Source organism: Cynocephalus volans, chromosome X (assembly GCF_027409185.1).
Source record: "Cynocephalus volans isolate mCynVol1 chromosome X, mCynVol1.pri, whole genome shotgun sequence".
NCBI classification, from domain to species: Eukaryota; Metazoa; Chordata; class Mammalia; order Dermoptera; family Cynocephalidae; genus Cynocephalus; species Cynocephalus volans.
The window spans coordinates 51,581,663-51,600,959 of NC_084478.1; the positions used below are offsets into that span (position 1 = coordinate 51,581,663).

The following is a 19,297-nucleotide window of genomic DNA, read 5'->3' on the forward strand; positions in this document are numbered from 1 at the left end:
CAGAAAAATAACGATATATTTTCAAAAAGAAGATAGGTCTTCCAAAAATTAGACAAAGTATAATATAGGCTGTATTGTTACTGTCCCAAATTGAGAAAAGGCTAGTTTGCCAAATAAATAGTGTATAAAAGAGCCTATTACTTGTTATATTATTACATAGTGATTTAATTCAACCAACGTTCAAACTACTGCATACTATACAATAGTATTTTGTTTGGTATTTGTTGAACTGAAATGATAATAGCTCCCAGGACATTGATATAATTTCCATTTGGATCTCCATCTAAAATATAATGTTCACTTTGCAACACTCAACCTGTATTTTGGGACACATGCTCCTGTTTATAGTTACTTAGCAGTTTTAATGACACTGGGCTCCTAATAATTTGAATGTTAGATTGCTCTACTTAAGTATTGTACTGAACATTACATTTCTGCATTGTCAAGTTGTTTCAAAATTGTAAGATCAAGAAAGTCTTAACTCACAATAAAGAAGAAAGGCCATGGTACTGGAAATTTACTCAGTGCCAGCAATACTTCCATATATAATAAGAAATGAACACAGAGAAGAAATCCTGAGACTTGTAGATTGAAGACTCTGAATATGCTGAAAGAGACTATCATCTGTTACATTTTGTTACTGGATTGTAAGCTCCAAAAAAGCAGAGAATTTGTCTCTTATTCACCATTGCTTCTCTAAAGCAGGGTTTCTTAACCTTGACACTATTGACTATTTTTGTTTGTTTGTGCCTGGCCAGTAGAGGGATCCAAACCCATGACCTTGGTGTTATAAGCCTGCACTCTAACCAAGAACTATTGACATTTTGAACTGGATAATTCTTTGTTGTTGGGGGCTCTTCTGTGCATTGAAGGATGTTTAGCAGTATCCCTGGCCTCAAGACACTAGATGCTAGTAGCATCCATTCCCAGTTGTGACAAACAAAAATATCTTTAGACATTGCCAAATGTCCCCTGGGGAGAAAATTGCTCTCAGTTGAGAGCCACTGGCCTAGAGAATAGAACAGTGCCTAGCAAATAAAAGACATTTTTGGATTGACTGAAAACAAGAATGAAAAGTGTTTCACAAAGTGTACTGCTTGTGATATGCTTTGCATAACTGTGGAACCTGGAAACATTTCTAGAACTCTAATAGTTAAGCATTAGAAAAGTATACATGAAACCCTCAATTTTGCATACTGTTTTATAGGTCAAGGCCAAAGTGGATACTGAAGTAAAAAAGTGAAAGAAACATTAAGTGTAGATAATAAATGTGTTTAGCAAAAATCATAAAACTAATTAAGGTGATATGTGAATGACTGAAATTTGAAGTGCTGATCTGTATACTGAGGGAAACTTTGGCAAACATGATGTGTCCTGAACATACTGGGAATAAGAGCTTCCCCTAAGTCTGGTTTGTACACATTCCCTCATTGGGAATGATCTAGTGCCCTGAACAGACTAGATATAGGGGTAGAAGACAGACTGCTTACACTCTGAGAATTAAAGTCTGATAAATATTATAAAGTATGCACATCTGTATGAGGTAGCACCTAAATTTCATATTCCATAAGAGTTTAAAGGAAAAAGAGACTACTTCTTGCTCAGGTGATGAGGGAAGGCTTCACTACTGATATTGAAGGATGAATGAAATTTGTATAGCAGTAGATAATGCAGAAGAAAAGAGCAGAGGCATAGAGTTGGAACAGTTCAAAGCATATTTAAGTGATGAATAGAGGCTGGTTTGACTGGAGAGTAGTATAACTATTAAGGAAGGTGGAATCTGGCTGTAGAGGGTGTTTAATGCCAGGCTGGGTAAATCCACGGAACAGTGATGATTTTTATTTAGATCTTCTAATGTCTAGGCAAAAGCTATCTTGTTGTTGTTTTTAAGTGTTGCCATTATTTTAGAAGTAATGTTTAGTTTGGGATGGGGACCTGACTAAGAATCAAGTTTGACAAATAATTCCGCCTAGAGAAGTATAAAAATCAAAATACACACACATACACACTCATTCACTCACTCACCAGCTGAAAGAAGGGACTAGAGATAACAGCAGCTGAGAATCAAAGTGGAAAGAACATGCTAAACTCTGGCAACAGAAGAAGAAGCAGGGAGGTAACCTGGGACTGGAGAAGTTTGAGGTTTGGGGTGATATGGGCAGTAGGCCTTGAACCCATATCTCTGTAAGGAAATTGTCTTCGTTAAAACACGATTCTGATCTTTGGAGGTTTACTATTGAAACGTTAGGTAAGGTGGCTGACAGGTAGTATTGACTTTTGCCTCCTTGGTGTCATCTTCTCATGGAAGATTGCTGTCTCCAATGATGCCTATTGTCTCCACCATGCTGACCTCTGGAGAGGCAATTTCTCTTTGAAAATCCTGGCTCATGCCTGACAGCCCTTTCCTTTGTGGTTCTCCCAAACACAACTGAAATAGGCTTGACTCTTTTCAAAAGACTTCTTTAAATATTAAACAAGAAATAAGATACAAGAAGTCCTGCCAGATTTACCAAGCATCTCTGATATCACTGACCCTGGTCAAACTGTTCTCACCCCTCAAATCTCCTTTCCCTACTGCTGCCAGAGATATCTTCTTAAAAATCAAAATTTAGATATATCATTTCCCTGCTTAACTCTTTTGTGGCTTCTCATTTGTACCTGGATTAAATTTTAGTATATTAACATTCTTAAGTTTTTTCCTGAAGTGATAAAAGTTTTATACTTTTATTTACAAAATGATTATTTATATAATTTGGAGGGGTCACAACTAAGAAGATACTTGGTAAGGTGAGGACCTTCCTGTGAATATAGGTAAGAGTTCCAGCTCTTTCCTAAAGCCTTCCCACAATAGCTTCATCTGGGTCAGGGGTCACTGGATTTCAAACTCTGCTTCCTATAGTGCTGGGTTTCTGGTGAGGTATATCCATACTCTTTCAAGGAGAAATCCTGGTGGGTGGAACTGCAACCCTCCACCCCAATTCAACGTGAAGAATTCTGCCCTAACCCATTCTACATATTGGTGTTCTGCATAAGAGTTTTTGAGGGCTGTCTGCTGCTTTCAAAAACAGTCAGTGGTGATAAATTGTTAAATTATTCAGCTCCAAAATTCTCTGAGAATCTAGCCCCCTTGACTTTTTTCTTGACTCACTTTATGTTAATTTTGCTCTATGTAATTAATACCTTGTTAGAAAATAATAGAATTTCAGAGGTGCAAGAGGCTTTTAGCAGTTATCTTATCCAGTTTCCCAAAATGAGCTCTAAAGAATAGGACTCCTGAGAAATGTTGATTGCTTACCAAAAGGACTATGTAGCCAAGTATGTTGAGACTGTACTTTTGTCACATTGCTAGTAGCATTTTAAAGTTTAAGAAAAGTCTTGTAATAAAGAAACCTGTTTAACCTTAAGTCAGCATTTCCTACATTTATTTGATCAAAGAGCCCTATTTTTGAATAACACACTTTCTAATATCCTGTGGAGGGTAATTTGGGAAATGCTCATATAGTTTAGCCCCCTTCTCTTGCAAATAATTTTTTTTTCTTTTGGTGGCTGGCTGGTAAGGGGATCCAAACCCTTGACTTTGGTATTACCACTTTCCCAAGTAAGCTAACCAGCCAGCTCCTGCAAAGAATTTGAGAATAGAAAATGATTTATAATGATTTATCCAATGTCACAAAACTAGTTATAATGTCTTAGTCTGACACTCATTCCTCAATTTTCTCTGCTTAACTTCAAGTAGGTTATAAGCACCTATCAGATGCTTAGTTCCATATTGGGGAAAATAAACAAATAATAAATGTGTGGGAGCTCTATGATTGAACCCTGTAAGAATATGAAATGTTATGGTATGAATTAGCTTCTTTGTATGGGTGGGGTTTTTTTCATCTTTTAAAACCAGAATTGCAGCTCCCCCTGCAATTGCAATATGTGTTTTGGTTTTTTCCTACAAAGTTTCTGTTGTCAGTAGTTCATGGCCATTGATTTATACTGTTTGTTGGGAATAACTCCGTGGGCTGCTTTGCCTCAGGGACAATTTGATTAGGAGTACTGCTGTTTGACACCATTCAGAAAAATGCTACATTATAAGGAGTATTGGATTTGTCACAGAATGACACTGAAGGGAAGGCAGGGGCAGGCAAGCCTGGTTATTAACACTGGGTCTTTTGGCACTTTTATCCGCCATTTTTTGTTGATATCACCACCTTCCTAAGAGATAAGCGTGTGACCAATTTGATTTATATTGGCAAGGGCAGAAACTAAGATTAGATACAGAAGGTCATATTAAGCTGATATATAGTCCATGCTTCCAGAATACTGTGTTTCTGTCTGAGGTTACATATCTGTTCGTGATAGAGAAAACATTTGTGTAAGGGAGCATGACTGGAATGCACTAAAATGAAATGCTCACATTGACCACATCAGCTGTAATGGAGCTTATCTGATATAGTGACTCAGCCTCTGTGAATCTGACTGTGTATGTGTATATTCTGTTTTGTACAGGGAATCGTCACCCAGGGACCTGCTGGAAACCTCGAGAAAACATGGGGAGGGGTAAGTTTCTTTCTCCTTCTAAGTAATTTAGACTCTGCATATTAATCCATTGTAGCCAGGAAATTAAATTTGCAACTCAAAGTATTTTTGTGGACATCTAAATTGTGTTTCTTGTTGGTGTTACAAAGTTTTTGTTTGAGGCAAGGCTATGCAGAGAAAAACCAACATACCATATGTTGCTTGCTGGGTTGTTTGTTTTCTTCCGCCCTTTTGTGGCGATCTCCCAGTATGGGGAGAGAAGGCTCAAACTTGATACTATATAGATCTGTCCAAATCCCAGCTGCTTTACAACTCTTACCAAGTTACCCATATGCTTCTGATGGTTTCTAAGTTTTGTTGATAGTAACATAAACAAACAGAAGAGTTTCTACTATGCAACCAATGACAATAGTAAAAAATTCATCTGTGGGGCCGAGCCCGTGGCGCACTTGGGAGAGTGCGGTGCTGGGAGCGCAGCAACGCTCCCGCCGCGGGTTCGGATCCTATATAGGAATGGCCGGTGCACTCACTGGCTGAGTGCCGGTCACGAAAAAGACAAAAAAAAAAAAAAAAAAAAAAAATTCATCTGTGAGGTTGATTTGTACATGGTTTTGATTTCCCTTAAAATATTAAAGCCCAGCATTAAGAACCAGTCGTTGTATTCTTTGTGTTTATTTTTGCTTTCTCATAAGGCTATTTATGGTCAGTGGACAACAGGCAAATTTAAGGTCATTTTATTTTTAAGTCAATATCAACCAGCCACCACAGTGACTTCATAAATAATTCTGATCAATGTAGATCATAAAATCAGAGTGCTGTAAAGGACATTAGAGGAAGACTTGGTGTGGTGTAGTATAGCGAGAAAAGTGCTGGACACAGTGTCAGAAGGCCTGAATTCATGTTCCACTTCTACTACCTTGATCAAATCCTAGAGCCTTCCAAAACTTTTCATTCATCTCTGAGGTAGGATTAATGTATTCTGCATTTCTAGCCTCAGGAAGTTGGGGTTGGCATAATGTGATAACACATGAGGAAAAGTGTTTTCAGGACTCTAAAATAGAATAGAGCAGTGGTATCTGCTCATTGCTGTCCTTATTGAATAAGAATATGTTCATTGATTCTTTTAATGGTCAAAGTGAAGTTGTTTGATTAGATGCTTATGTAGGCAGCAGGGCTGGGACTAGGGTCATGCGAGGAACTGAGAGTTCCTCCTTATGTTGCACCTCGCTTGCCCCATCCTCATATGGCCCTGGTTGGCAGTCCCAAGGATTATGGATCAATCATAGAAAAGATCTTTCTGAACTTTGTTGAGTCAACTTTTGCTCTTATTTTCCTCAGAGGTTCCCTCGGAAATTGATTAGCCCTAGGGATTCTGGTTCTTTCCACACCATCACAAATAATGCTAACCTTTGATGGTATAGAAATTTTAAAAAATAAAATAAAAATCTAGTCAAAGTTTTGGGAGTAATCCATGACATATTCTGCCCATAAGTTAGCTGTCAATGGAAGCTTCCAGAGTAGCTCACTGTGGCTTGGTCCTCACCCCAATCCCAAAAACTTCAGGTGGGTTTGGAAAATGTTCTGGTTGTTGGATACCACCATAGCCATATGAAGAAGAGAGCTGCACTGAGACAAGTCAACCCATTCTGTCTTGTTTCCTCTTTTCTTTTTCAGACTGATCATCAGGTCAATAGCAAAGGGATCATTAGGTTCTTGTTTTCAAAGATGCTTCAGCAAGTGTTGTTCAAATGGTCAGGCAATTAACAGAGTTCCTGCTAAAGAACAGGGCATGGTAATAAAATCTGCAAAGATGGGCATGTTTTCAACCTAGAGATGAGATAAGGGAAGTGTTTCAAAGAATGCTGCTTTGTTACAAACACAGAGGCTTGAGATAATCAGCATTTTGATTGTGTTGACCACTTTAAAAGCACCCATAACATCCTGAATCTCAAAGAGACTCTATCCTTTACCCTCCAAGATTTGCTTAGTTTGCCTGATTACATTTGTTAATTGCTGACACTGTTAGTGAAAAAAAAAATTAACATGATGCTACTGTGTACTCATTTATCTTTCTTCTGGCCCTGTACAATGAAGTTTTTACTGGATTTGGCAAAGGTTCTCACAAACATACCTAAATGTATCATACAAAGGGACACAGGAAAATATCTCCAAGGTATTGCACTAGCCTCATTAAATGAATTAAGGATCCATGCAAACTAAGAACTCCACTTGACAACTGTACAGTTTAGGTGGAAAATTAAAATGAATTAGGTTTCTTTCAGTATTCTTTAGTAGTGGGTGAGGAAATAATTTGTAAATATGTGTTAGAAGAATCATTCTTTTATTTATGTGACATCAAAGATTATAAACAAAGTCTAAGTCTTAAAAAGGGGGGAGGAGGCTGAGTACAGACTTATGTATTTGATTCTTATTAAGCCACCACCAGTTTCTGTTGTGTATGGCATTGAAACCCCATTTACTATATATGAATTCTTAGCTAGGGCTTAGTATTTAGGATGCTTAAGAATCTATAATTATTTTGATATTAACAAATGTCTGTGGAGCACTTTATAACTCACAGATATTTCCTCTACGTTATTTTATTTGAGTCGTAAGACAATCCTTTGATGTAAATAGGAATTATTATCCTAATTTTATATATTATAAAACAGAGGCTCATAAGAGAAAACCTTACTTATAGCCCACAGTCTGTAAATGGACAGCCAAAATACAAAACTAGGTCTCTTTATGTCTTTTCTTCCAATAAAACATGTTCTGAATATCCTAATCATCAGTAGTGTGTAAAGTTAATTAAAAACCTAGAAGCTGTCTGTTGCTGTGAGAGGTATAGAAGAAGTTATTTTCTAAGGTCTATGATGTTCATATATTATGGGGACCGGACAGATAGCAAAGGGAAATAGCTTAGTGCCCATCAGCATTTATGGTAACAGCTAAAACACATGTATATCAGATAGTAGGGTGCCTCAAATATAAAAATCTAAACAGCAGTGGTCTGTGGTTGCAGTAATTCAAAAGGCAGCAGCACTAATTGGCAGTGACCACAGTAGATAACAGACAGTTCAATTTAGAAGCCTGCTCTGCACAACCCACAAGGGAAGGTGTCTAAAGTAAGGGGCCTGACACTGTTTACCTGTTCTATATAAAAGTCACCCTTTTTGACTGATGGGTTTTTTACCTTTGTTTCTTATATTGGCACAAAGAATATAGCACACTGTGGAACACCAGAATAGCATGAGATGGCCAGGTGGGATGCTGTTTCAAAAAAGAACAGCATGTATAAATAAAATATATATAAAATTCTAGTAGTATTTTCACAAAGAAAAGAATGTGAGGATGTTACAAAATACGTGTATATAGGCTCACAAAATATTATGTACATAATACTAGAGTGTTTATCTTTAATTATCTTTCCATGATAATTAAAGCTTTATTCTACTTTTTTATTAACCCCCTAAGCAACTAGTATATTCACGACAAAATGAAAAAAGGTTCAGTATTCCAAGTAGATTTTTTTTTTGTTAGCATATTCATTATTCTCTCTCTCTCTCTCTCTCTCTCTCTCTCTCTCTCTCTCTCTCTCTCTCTCTCTCTCTCTCTCTCTCTCTCGTCCATGTAAAATCCATAGCAAGAGGGTATTGAAAAAATCAAAAACAATTTGGCTTTTATAAGTATTAAGTTCTTTTTTAGTACATATTAGTTGCTTTAAATAGTTAAAGGCATGTGAGGTCTAGGTCTCCCCACAATCTGGTTACCAGGTTACAACCAAGTGATAGGCCAAATTTTGCTATACACAGAGATGTTTATCAACAAGAAGGCACAGTTCTTCCATATAGCCTATTCTGTAAACCCCATGGAATCCCACTTCTTTCCCCTTTCAGGTCCCCCCACAGTACCCTCGATGAAAAGTTCATCTGAGGCATATGTGACAGCATTTTAGTGATGGTATTCAACTAACCCATCTGGTTAGATTAAAGCAACCAATAATCAGCAGCTGAACACAGGGCCTCTTATGAATCAAGTCTTGGCCACAATTTCTAGGGCTATAAACTGCAGGGTTTTAGATTTTCATACTGTGTTCAGGCAAAATCTTGAATGCTGCTATCATTTCTAGAGCAAAATCACATATAAACATTGATTTTACCAGTGTAAAGTCATTTCTGAAATTTAAGTTGAATTATTCCATTTCTGTTGCTTATAACAGAATGCCTGAAAGAAAACAAAATTTATTTCTTATAGTTCAGGGGCTGGTAAATCCACAATTCAGGGGGCACATCTGGTGAGGGCCTTCTTCTGAGCGGGAACTCACTACAGGGTCCCTTGGCAACTAGGGTATCTCATGGTGAGAGAATGGTATGAACAAGAGTGCTGACTATTTCACTTGCTCTCCTTATAAAGCCATCAGAACCATGCCTGTGATAACTCATTACTTCACAAATAGATCAATCCATTCACAAGGGTACAGTTCTCATATCCAATCACCTCTCAACCGCCCGACTTTTCAAATACTGTATTTGGATTTCCACCCTCTTAACAATAGAATAGAGATCAAGTTTCCAATACATAAACTTTTGGGGGACACATTTGACTCACAGCATATGTGCTGACTAACAAAGGCACTAATTCATCATTGAAACTCCATTTTTTGAATCTATTATGCTCTGTTGTGGGCTGAAGAAAAAGACAGCTGAATGCTTTTGTGGTAGCCACCTTTGAAATATGGCTTTTTAGTTAAATGTAGTATGTGTCCTATTGGGACAATTGCCCACTCCTAAAGTCTAGATTACAGCTAACTATCACATAGATACATACCATACTGTCTATGCTGACAGGTTGTAAAGCAGTATCTACAACATAAATTTATGCATTTAAGACTGTAATGTATTTCATATTTGATGAGTTTTGTCTACCTGCCTTTTTCTCATTAAATGGTGATTATTAGTCATAGTTATTTACATATTATTCCATATGGGACAGAAGTCTAATTAGTATAGATAGGATCCATAAACTAAAAAGGAGATTTTATGGTTATAACAACTGTAAACATTAAGACTACTGAATTCTTACTGATATAACAGGAGAAATAGCCATCTTTGAAATTCTCCTGTTTTGATGATTCTCCCTGATTTCCTCCTTAATTATGCCAAATTAGACCATGTATTAACTCCACATTTGTTTCTTTCCTTTAGGTAAGGCATTGCCCCTAGTTCAGAAATATCATGTGTTAGAATACCATACCTTTAAATTAATCAGCCTAATTGATAGTAATTTGATTGCTGTCATCTGCCATTTCATGAACAATTCTTTTTGATAGGAAATAGTTATAACTTTTAAAATCCCTTCAGAGAAAATTTGGCCTTTTCCCTTCCTTTGCGGGAGAATCTATTAGGTCATTTCTCCGTATCTCATTTTTCATTACAAAGCATAAAATCAAGAGACATCTGAATATATGATCCAAAATTTGGCTTTTAAGAAAACCATATTGAGGTAGTTAGTATTATTCTGGGGTGAACCATGTTTGTTTTGTTTTTAAAGAATATTGACTTTATAGACATTCATTACCTCTTTTGTCTTCTCTCTATAGAAATCCATTTTTGGCATACTATCCACACTTATTCCAGGAAACCTGCCTTTTGTTATCTGGCATTTCATTGTATGCCTCCAATAGTATAAAGATATTTTTAAAAGTCTTAAATAATGATCATAATGACCACATTGTCCTTAGGAGGCAAGTTTGGGGTATTAAAGATAATAACATTTATTTCTTTTTTCAAACCCTTAGACTTCCCACTCTCACTAGCTCAATCCTGCAACTTCAAATTATTTTTTAAGTATGTGAACTCTTGAGTGGGTTTCAGATCCCTAAGTCCTGTGTAAATACATACTACATGCCATTATAACTAAGCTATAAGTTCGTGACAACCTGGTTCTGCACCTGAGTATCACGGTACAATAAATACTAAAGAATAAACTTACCAGCTATGAAAAAAGATAACTTTTGACTTTCATAAATAGATTACAGTGGTGAAATAAAATTGGGAAATATTCTGTTTTTGTACCATGTTAAGGATAGGAGGATGATCCAAATAGCATCTTTTTAGTTTATATAATCTTACTTTTTAGTAAGTGAAATGTCACTTCAGAATGTGAGATTTTGTTTTCTTAAGGAAAGTTATTTCCATCAGTCTGTGATAAGAAGTACCTGTTTCAGCAAAAAACAAAAACAAACTTGCAGGCATTGTATACAGGCACAACTGAGTAAATAACAGTATCAAAATGGCTTACAAGCAAGAAAACAAATTATGAGTGAGACACCTCATAATTTTTTAAAATAAATTTGAGCACAGGAATGGGTGGGGAGGATAATTTGTTGATTTTCTCTCTGGTTGGTTGATTTGTTCATTTTTTGTTGGTTTGGGGGATGTTGGTTGCTTGGCTGGAAAATAGTGTATTCATATCCTAAAAGGATTTGGATATGATGTGATATTCTCACTTGCCAAAACTCTTTCCAATTATAGAACTCTTTACTATTACAACTAAAAGTATCTAAGAGATCATATTCAACACCTTTGCTTCACAAATTAGGGAACAGGCCCAGATAAATTAAGCAACAAATGCAGAATCAAGCAGCCAGTTTAGTGCCAGAGCCGGAACAGGAATCCACATATCCTGACTACACATTCAGGGCCTTTTCAGTGTTCCACAAATTTCTCTTATCTTGCACTTTCACTTGTCTCAATACTGAGTTGGTGAAAGTGGTGAATGGATATTGTCTCTCTTAGACTTCAACAATAAATCTCAAAAGGCAGCTTTCATGTGACAAACAGGCTCAAATAGCGGATAGTTTTGCATGTTCTGCAGTCTTGTATGAAAAACTCACAACTAAACAAGATATTAGAGATATATTTAGAAAAGGAAAACAGCCTCCTGGTTAGTTTTGTGGACTCATTATAGATTCAGTCTTTAGTACACCAACATTTATACAGTGTTGTCTCGGAATAAATTTTCTATTTGAGTAAATATATCGTACAGATTACTGGCACTCACCTTTTTAAATAAAAAAACTTCTTAAAAACTTTATTTTATGTAGGTAGTTCTAAATTAGATCATATAACTTAGTGCCTCCTTAAACATTATCCTGAACATCATACGGCCCCTTATTGGTGACCACAAAAAACGTAATCATTGATGTCTACAACTTCAGAAGCTGTTAGCATGAGGGGGGTTAGATCCTACTCTAAATAACGCTCAAAGGGCCTTCTTTCTTTCTTTTCCCTTGCCTTCAGATTAGTTAGCTTTCACTTCTTATTGCTGTCACTATATTGATCTAGTTCACTCCACCCCTGCTCCTTCTACTTTTCAGCTTTAATGCATAATGAGGCTTTCAAGTCTCATAGCCAGGTTCATGGACATGGGTAGAATAGATTAGTCATTGATTAGTCTAAGAGAGTTGGGGCACCCCTCTAGGTACAGCATTAAATGGGTTGTAGTGCATAACCTTGGCCATCTCTTATGTCTAAGTTCATGAGACAGTTTATTTGACTGACTTCTGCACAAATGAGATATTAGTATCATTAATATCCACAATTATTATGTAAAATATTTAACAGCCACCTGAACTATCAACCTACAATTGAATAGAGCATAATTTAACTAGCATATTTTTTTGTAGCTACTCATGATTCTCTAAACATATACATCTGTCATGTATGTAATTTTCTTTTCTTAATCTAGCCTTCTTAAGAGCTTCTTTGTGGTCTGTTGTTAAAATTCTAGTGATGATAGGCTATCAACATACATTTGACCAAAACTAAAGTTAAATTAAGCATATAAATTATGGTAAAGGATTTTTTTTTACACGTTTGTTACAAATAACATGTCCTTATGAGTAAGGACCAGAAGTAGTCCTTAATTTACATTCAGAAGAATTTCTGAAGTTTTAAAATCTCATGATATTTCCAAAATATTTATGAATCATTCAGGTATATTGTAGCAATTATACATCATTGGATAATTGAAAGTACTTATAAGATTCTACAGAGTATATTCTAATAGGCTTTAATAATGGCTAACAGTATTGTGCAGCAGAGAAAAGATGGTTCCCAAGGCCATTTTTAGTCACACAGGACACTCCTATCTTCTAACTATGAACCACGGAGATACATGCAAAATAACGTTAATCTTGGAAGCCAAGACACAAGTTCATTGAGGATCTTTGATATCCCACTAGGCTGTTCAATCAATTAAATCAGTACAAATCGTCAGTCTATACATGTTCAATAAGCAGTTTAAATAAGCTAGTACCTCTCAGGGAAATTTCAGACTTTAAACAGGACTTTATAAAGCTCATACATTTCATCCCAGACTTGACCAAGTGGACCAAGCTCCCAAGCATCCATGGAACTAAGCAGGCAGACTCACTGCAAGTTAACACTATTCTTACTCATTTATTCAGTATTTTCTAAGTGCATTTTCATTATCAGCTTAGTAAATCTCTAGTGTTTCCTTTCATGGAATAAACAATGACAGCAAGTCATACTACTATTTATTGAACATCCATTCTTTGCCTAGCCCTGTGCAAAACACTGTATGTACATTATCTTATTTATAACTATGAGATTGATGTTGTTATTCCAGTTTTACAGATGAAGAAGTGACACTTAGGTTTTTGCTTTTTTCACATAGCTGTTTGATCTAACAACCCTTTTTCTTATTTTCTAATTGATGTGTACCACTTAACAAGCTTGGGATATCAATGAGATCATATTTATTACTCAAATTAACCACAAGCTCCCATAATGTAAGAATGTCTGTCTTCCTTCCCTGACCAGCCTTGTTCCATGGGAAATCCAAGAACTCCAGCATTAAACATTAGGTCTAGAAGAGTAGGCCCTGACTCTTGCATTGAAGAACAGGTAATGGAATGGTAGGTTCATTTGTAGAAAGTCCCTATTCTCTGTTGTTTCTGATGTTCTTGCTACTGTTTCTGGTATATAGTCTTACGTCAAAAATAGGGCACCCAAACCAGGCTTTCTGGTACCCAGAACAATTCCAAGGTCACTAAAAGAATCACTACAGTAACTGAAGCATAGCTGGGCTGGTAGTAATTTCAAGCAGTGCTGGGAGGACACCTTTATCCCCGGCATTTCACTCACCTGTGCTTACTCCATAGCACAGTAGGCTTGGTTTCTCAATATTTCAGCTATTTAGTGACCCTGCTGTTTCAGTTTTCATATCCCTGGCAAGCTCATGGAACGATTCAGGAAGGACTAGCTTAGGATAATGTACACCTGGGAGATGTGACTAGATGGTGTAGGGAACTACACCGTAGTCTTTTCCTGCTAGCTGTAACTCTTATCAGGGCCACATTAATCCATCTAATAGGTTTCAGTAACTTTGAACTTCAAAAGGGATCTCAATCTCCTTCCTCACAGAAGGAACCTTCCCAGCCCATTCAAGCTTGGTGTGCCAAATGGATTTGGGAGAGGAGCCCCTAGGTCAGAGGTTCCCAAGCTTTCTCAGGTTATGGTGCCCTTAGTTTTCAGTGATTTTTTTCATAGCAGCTGTAGGCCAAAAGAAATACCTAATAATTCCATTTATTAAGTAATTAGGTCCAAACAACTTAATAAATATCTATATCCTGACATCATAGTAGCCATTTGGAAAAAATATATACACACACACACACACACACACACACACACACGCATTAGTTGAAATAAATCAATATTTTTATTTCAATCATAAATAACCGTGCAGTTATGTACTAATGGGATATATGTGCCTATTGGGCCCCGCATGACTTCTCAAATCTTGGAATCAGATTTGATACTGCCACCCCCATTTCCTGCTTCACATTGATTTTTCACATGGCTCTTGTTTTATCACATCCAAACATCTAGCCATCTAGCTTTCCAAAAAAAAAAAAAAGAAAGAAAGAAAAAAAGGAATTTAGAAGTATCTAATGATTAAACTGTAAGTACCTCCAGCTAGTAGTTTGTGTGGTGTCTGATAGATGTTGAGTATCACCGCATTCCCTTCAAAAATGTAAAATATCCTGCACATCCTCTGTGAGTTTGCTGCAATACTCTAGGGGGCTTTGCTGCACACTTTGGGAACCAAAATACTAGTTCCCAAGCCAAGCCTAAAAGCATCAGGCTATGCCTTCTTCCCACAACAGTAGGTGTCCAGCTACTGTACATCTGAATAACTACTAGGGAAATCAAATGTTTCTTATAGAACAAAAAATGTCTGCCCCAAGGGAAGCACAAATAGAAGTATCTACAAATTTCAAAAGGTAGTTTCTCTCATTACAAAAAGGATATTCAAGTGCTGTCTCCTAGGAACTTTGTTGCAAATATATTTTATAACAATATATTAAATTTTCAGTGCTGCTTTATAATTAGAGGCATGGTCTATGGCCTCCAAGATTCTAGTCATTCAGTCTCTAACTCTCTCCAATTCTGTCTTTTCACTTATTCCATACTTGCTGAATCCTGTTCTGTACCAAGTTCTTTACTAGGTATTACAGAGGTTGGATCAAAATATTAATAATACATGGTCCCTGTGGAGGATACTAACTTTTATAAAGCAAATGTATTTCACAGGGCCTAGCTTCCAAGGCCCTGTAGTTTCAGGTGTAGACTAACTTTTTAGAATTACACATAGAAATGTTAAGCTCACGAAAGACAAAAGACTTTCCCTGGGCTAAAGTCTCTGTTGTAGATAAAGAATTGTAACACAGCAAAATTGCTGGCTCCAAGAGCAGATGTCCTTGGTGCAGCCAAACCTAAAGATTGTTGCCATGACAATTATCTTACTGTTTTTTTTGTAACCCCCTATGTTCCTTTTCTGTAACTTTCTGGCCTGAAGAATAAATACTGAGAGCAAACTGGAGTTCGGTGTTAATTTTCTGAGGAATGACTCTCTCTTGAGGGATCGTGGAAATTAACCCCTTTGGGGCTTCTCACTGCTCAGAAGAAATGGGCTTTGAGTAATCCTTTGTATCTCCATCACCGTGGGGGAGAGGGGACAGGTCCCTGTTCTCCAAAAGCTTATAATGTTGAGGGGGGAACCAGATAGTCATACCAAAAATTATAATAAAGTTTGATTATTTGCTATAATCAAAGTATACAGAAATACTGAGTACATAGCAGCTCTGTCTAATGAAGTGGAGAGTTAAGTCTGGGAAAGGTTTGTAGAGGATGTTACACCTGAGTGGAATAGGAGTTCACTAGGCCGAGGAAATATCAAATGCAAAATTATGGAGGCACAAAAGAGCCAATTTGTACTATGGTGAGATATAGTTTGACTGAGGAATAAGGTGCATAGTGGGTGAAGTGGCCAAAGAACTCACCCAATATCCATATCTTTCATGTCTGTCCCTTCTTTCCATTCCTATTGCCGCCACTCTAATGCATAAACTCATTATTTCTTAACCTGGTTTATTGTATGTGTAGCCTTTTACCTGGCCTTTTTCCTTCCATTTTCCCCTCATCCTACCCCCAAGTCTGTTGTATCTATACACAGTTTTCTAGGTTATTCTCCCCAAAGTATTGGTCTAAAACCTTGAATGGTTACCAAATAGTTCAAATATCTTAGCCCTATGTGAAGTGCTTCCATGACATGGCCATTGGCCACTCTTTCCAGCTTCATTTCCCACTCTTCCTGTTTTGAATCTTATACTCTGGCCCTCACTGACCAGCTCACTGGACCTCGTTTATGCCCCTTGCTTTATTCAATTCCAAGCCCTCACTCACTGTTTTGTTTTCTTAGGATGTCTTTCTTCGCTATCTTTGCATGTCCCAATCCTTCCAATCCGTAAAAGTCCAGCTAAAATACACTTTTCAGAGGTTCTTTCCCACATCCTTCCCCAACTCCCAAACACACACACGCCCAGTAGAAATAAACCTGCCTTCTGATCTTAAAGATCATCCATCGTGTTCAGTCTTACAACAGAGTTTTGTGTATGTCTTTTATATTTGTTACCTCTTGCACTGCAGAACCCTGAAGGTGGAGGTCATCTGCTACTCATCTTTGTGACTCATTGTACACAGTCCGTGTTCAGTAATATGTCCTAAAAAAAAAAAAAGAATTTTGTTCACTCTTAAGTGAAAAAATGTAAACATTAACAACTTTAAATAGTAACTCCCTCAATGAAATCAGGCCCAAGATGAAAGAACTGTTTAAATAATTGGAGTAGAGATTTTTCCAAGTGGACTGTTAATTTTCAGGTTGTATCCTCTGCATTTTTTGTTGTTTGTTTGTTTGTTTTTCAGCAAATTTATGGACATGATTTCACTTGGCTAAAGGTTTTTTGTATTAAAGTGTCAGTTGTAATAACCTGCAGTTCATTAAATATAAATTTATTGCACAACTAAATATTTTGGCTTAATTCAATAATTTAGGGAGTTACTTGAGAAGCCCTCTTATTTCATTTATTTTTATTGTTTTCTTTTGAAGAGAAAGTATGAGTGAGAGCTTATTTATTTTGAAATTATGAAAAAGTGGTTACATTTTTGAACAAATATGCTTATTTTGAGAGTATATGTTTGTGTATCAGTCTTAGATTTGAAATATTTTCTTCAGTAAAAGTGTTTCCTAACTGAATCTGAAGAAAAAGGTTTTTCTGTCTTTCCTTTAATAGGAAAACTATGTGTTTTCAATAACACCTCAGTGTTGTATTCCCAAAGCATATTTACATTCTGTATGCTTGACATGTTATGTAATCCTCGATTAAGGCATACACATGATTCCTGACAGCTGTGGGGTTAACTCACAATTTAAGGAGAAGATGGCAGAAGGAAGTAATCAACTTTAGTTTCAAACATCACTGCTTTAGTTTTAAAAGTCCTAACACAGCCCTTGCAGCCTGGAAACTGTCCGTTGTTTTGAGAGAAGGTAGTCTGATCTCATCCTATTGGTCAAAGCTGCCATCTTCTCCTTTATTTGGTTTTCACACTGAAAAAAATTTTAATTCTGGTATCATCATACAAGGTTCACTGGATTTCCAAATTACTTTGATGAAGACTGGCAAATACTCTGCCACCACTTTCTGCTCTCTAATATATGGCAGACATAACTAATCTATAATAGTATCTTTCCTACTGGTCAGATTCTTACTCCAAGTGGTATCTTATAATTGACCAGATTTGGCGAGTGAGATAAAATTTACTTGTTAACTTAGTCCATCTGGAGTTCTCAGTATTATATTACATTGCTTCCTGGTACCAGAAATACATAGAAGATGTTTATGGAACGCTCTTGGTAATTTGATTAGTCCAGGATTAGAATATCTGTGTTCTGCTACATTACCTTCCAGTTGCTTATCCTTCTGAATTAGCCTACTTTCTGGTAATAGGAGTTAGCTGCTTTCCTTGACTCCAATTTTCCATTTAGATAGCATATAAGAAAATAATTTTCTATTAGGAATATTTTTAAAGTTCAAGGTACATTATTGTTGAATGTTTCATTTATCCTCAGGAAAAAGGATCCAAAACCCAAGGATATCTTAGACTGCATTAACATACAAGGGTCTTCAAAAAGTTTGTGGAAAAATGTGTTATCTTTCAATTTTATTTTTCCATGAACTTTTTGAAGAACCCTCATCCGTGTTCTATTTAAAAACAAGAAAGCTGATAGTGCTGATCAATTTTGCACTTGTCAGACCACTCCTAGATTACCGCACTCACCATAGACACAGTATTTTTTGAGAGAAAGATGGTGCAGAGACTCATATCCATTTTATATGACAAACAGATGAAGGAACAAGACATGTTTATCCTGGAGAAGAGAAGCCCTAAAAGAAACCAGTTTCTTTCTCTCTTCACGTATTAGTTGGCCTGCTGTATGGAGGAGATTTGTATGTCATTTCAGAGGGTATAAATAAACCCAATTGCTAGGAAGTTGTTAATTCGGTGAAATGTCTCTTGGAAAAGGGTGCTGTAGTCAAATAAATATGATAAATCCATTTACCATGCTCCTTTTCAGGAGACTTATAAATATGTATTAAGTACATATCAAGGGTCCTAAGAAGTCAAGTGGTCTCTTTAATTTTTGTTAACCCCAGCCTTCCGTAAACACCTTCCTCAGAACATTTTCTAAGGATCTCGCATTAGGGTGGTAGTTCTCAAACTGTGATAATGGGACAGACAGTATCAGCATTGCCTGGGAACCAATTAGAAATGCAGTTTCAGGGCCGGCCTGTGGCTCACTTGGGAGAGTGTGGTGCTAACAACACCAAGTTAAGGGTTAAGATCATCTTTAAAAGGTCATCTTTGAAAAAAAAAAAAAAAGAAAGAAATGCAGTTTCTTGGCCCTACTCCAGACCTGTGGAATCTGAAACTCTGTAGATAGTGCCCAGCAATCTGTGTGATAATAGGTTCTTGGGTATTCTGATACTGCAAAAATGTGAGAAGCACTGCTAGAAAATCCCACTGTTACTTTCGAAGTCACCAACACTCTTGGTTTTCTTCACAGCACTCACCACAATTTGTATTGAGCTTTATTCTAATGATATTCTATGACTCTGATTCATTTTATTGATGGTTCCCTTACGAGGTACAGAAGGAAGGAAATATTTATTGAAGGCCTACCATGGTTTTCACCCTAGTTAGTTGCCATCCATCTGCTATCAGTTTTGATACTTTAAAGAATCCTAAATAATGAGTCCATATCTTCTATAAAGTGAAATATACGTTTCTATAATGAGGTAAAACTTCAATTTATTGCTATCGTCATTTTAAAAAGAATA

The 19,297-nt window shown here is 36.6% G+C and overlaps 1 protein-coding gene across 1 annotated transcript in view; it reads left to right on the top strand.

The window, feature by feature from the left end:
* The window catches only part of PRRG1 (proline rich and Gla domain 1), a 97,319-nt gene that overhangs the window by 51,963 nt on the left and 26,059 nt on the right, over positions 1–19,297 (top strand). The window contains exon 2 of the mRNA XM_063083319.1: positions 4,498–4,548. Within this exon, the coding sequence (XP_062939389.1) occupies positions 4,539–4,548 (10 nt within the window). The 5' untranslated portion in view covers positions 4,498–4,538. The remainder of the gene's footprint in view (positions 1–4,497; positions 4,549–19,297) is intronic.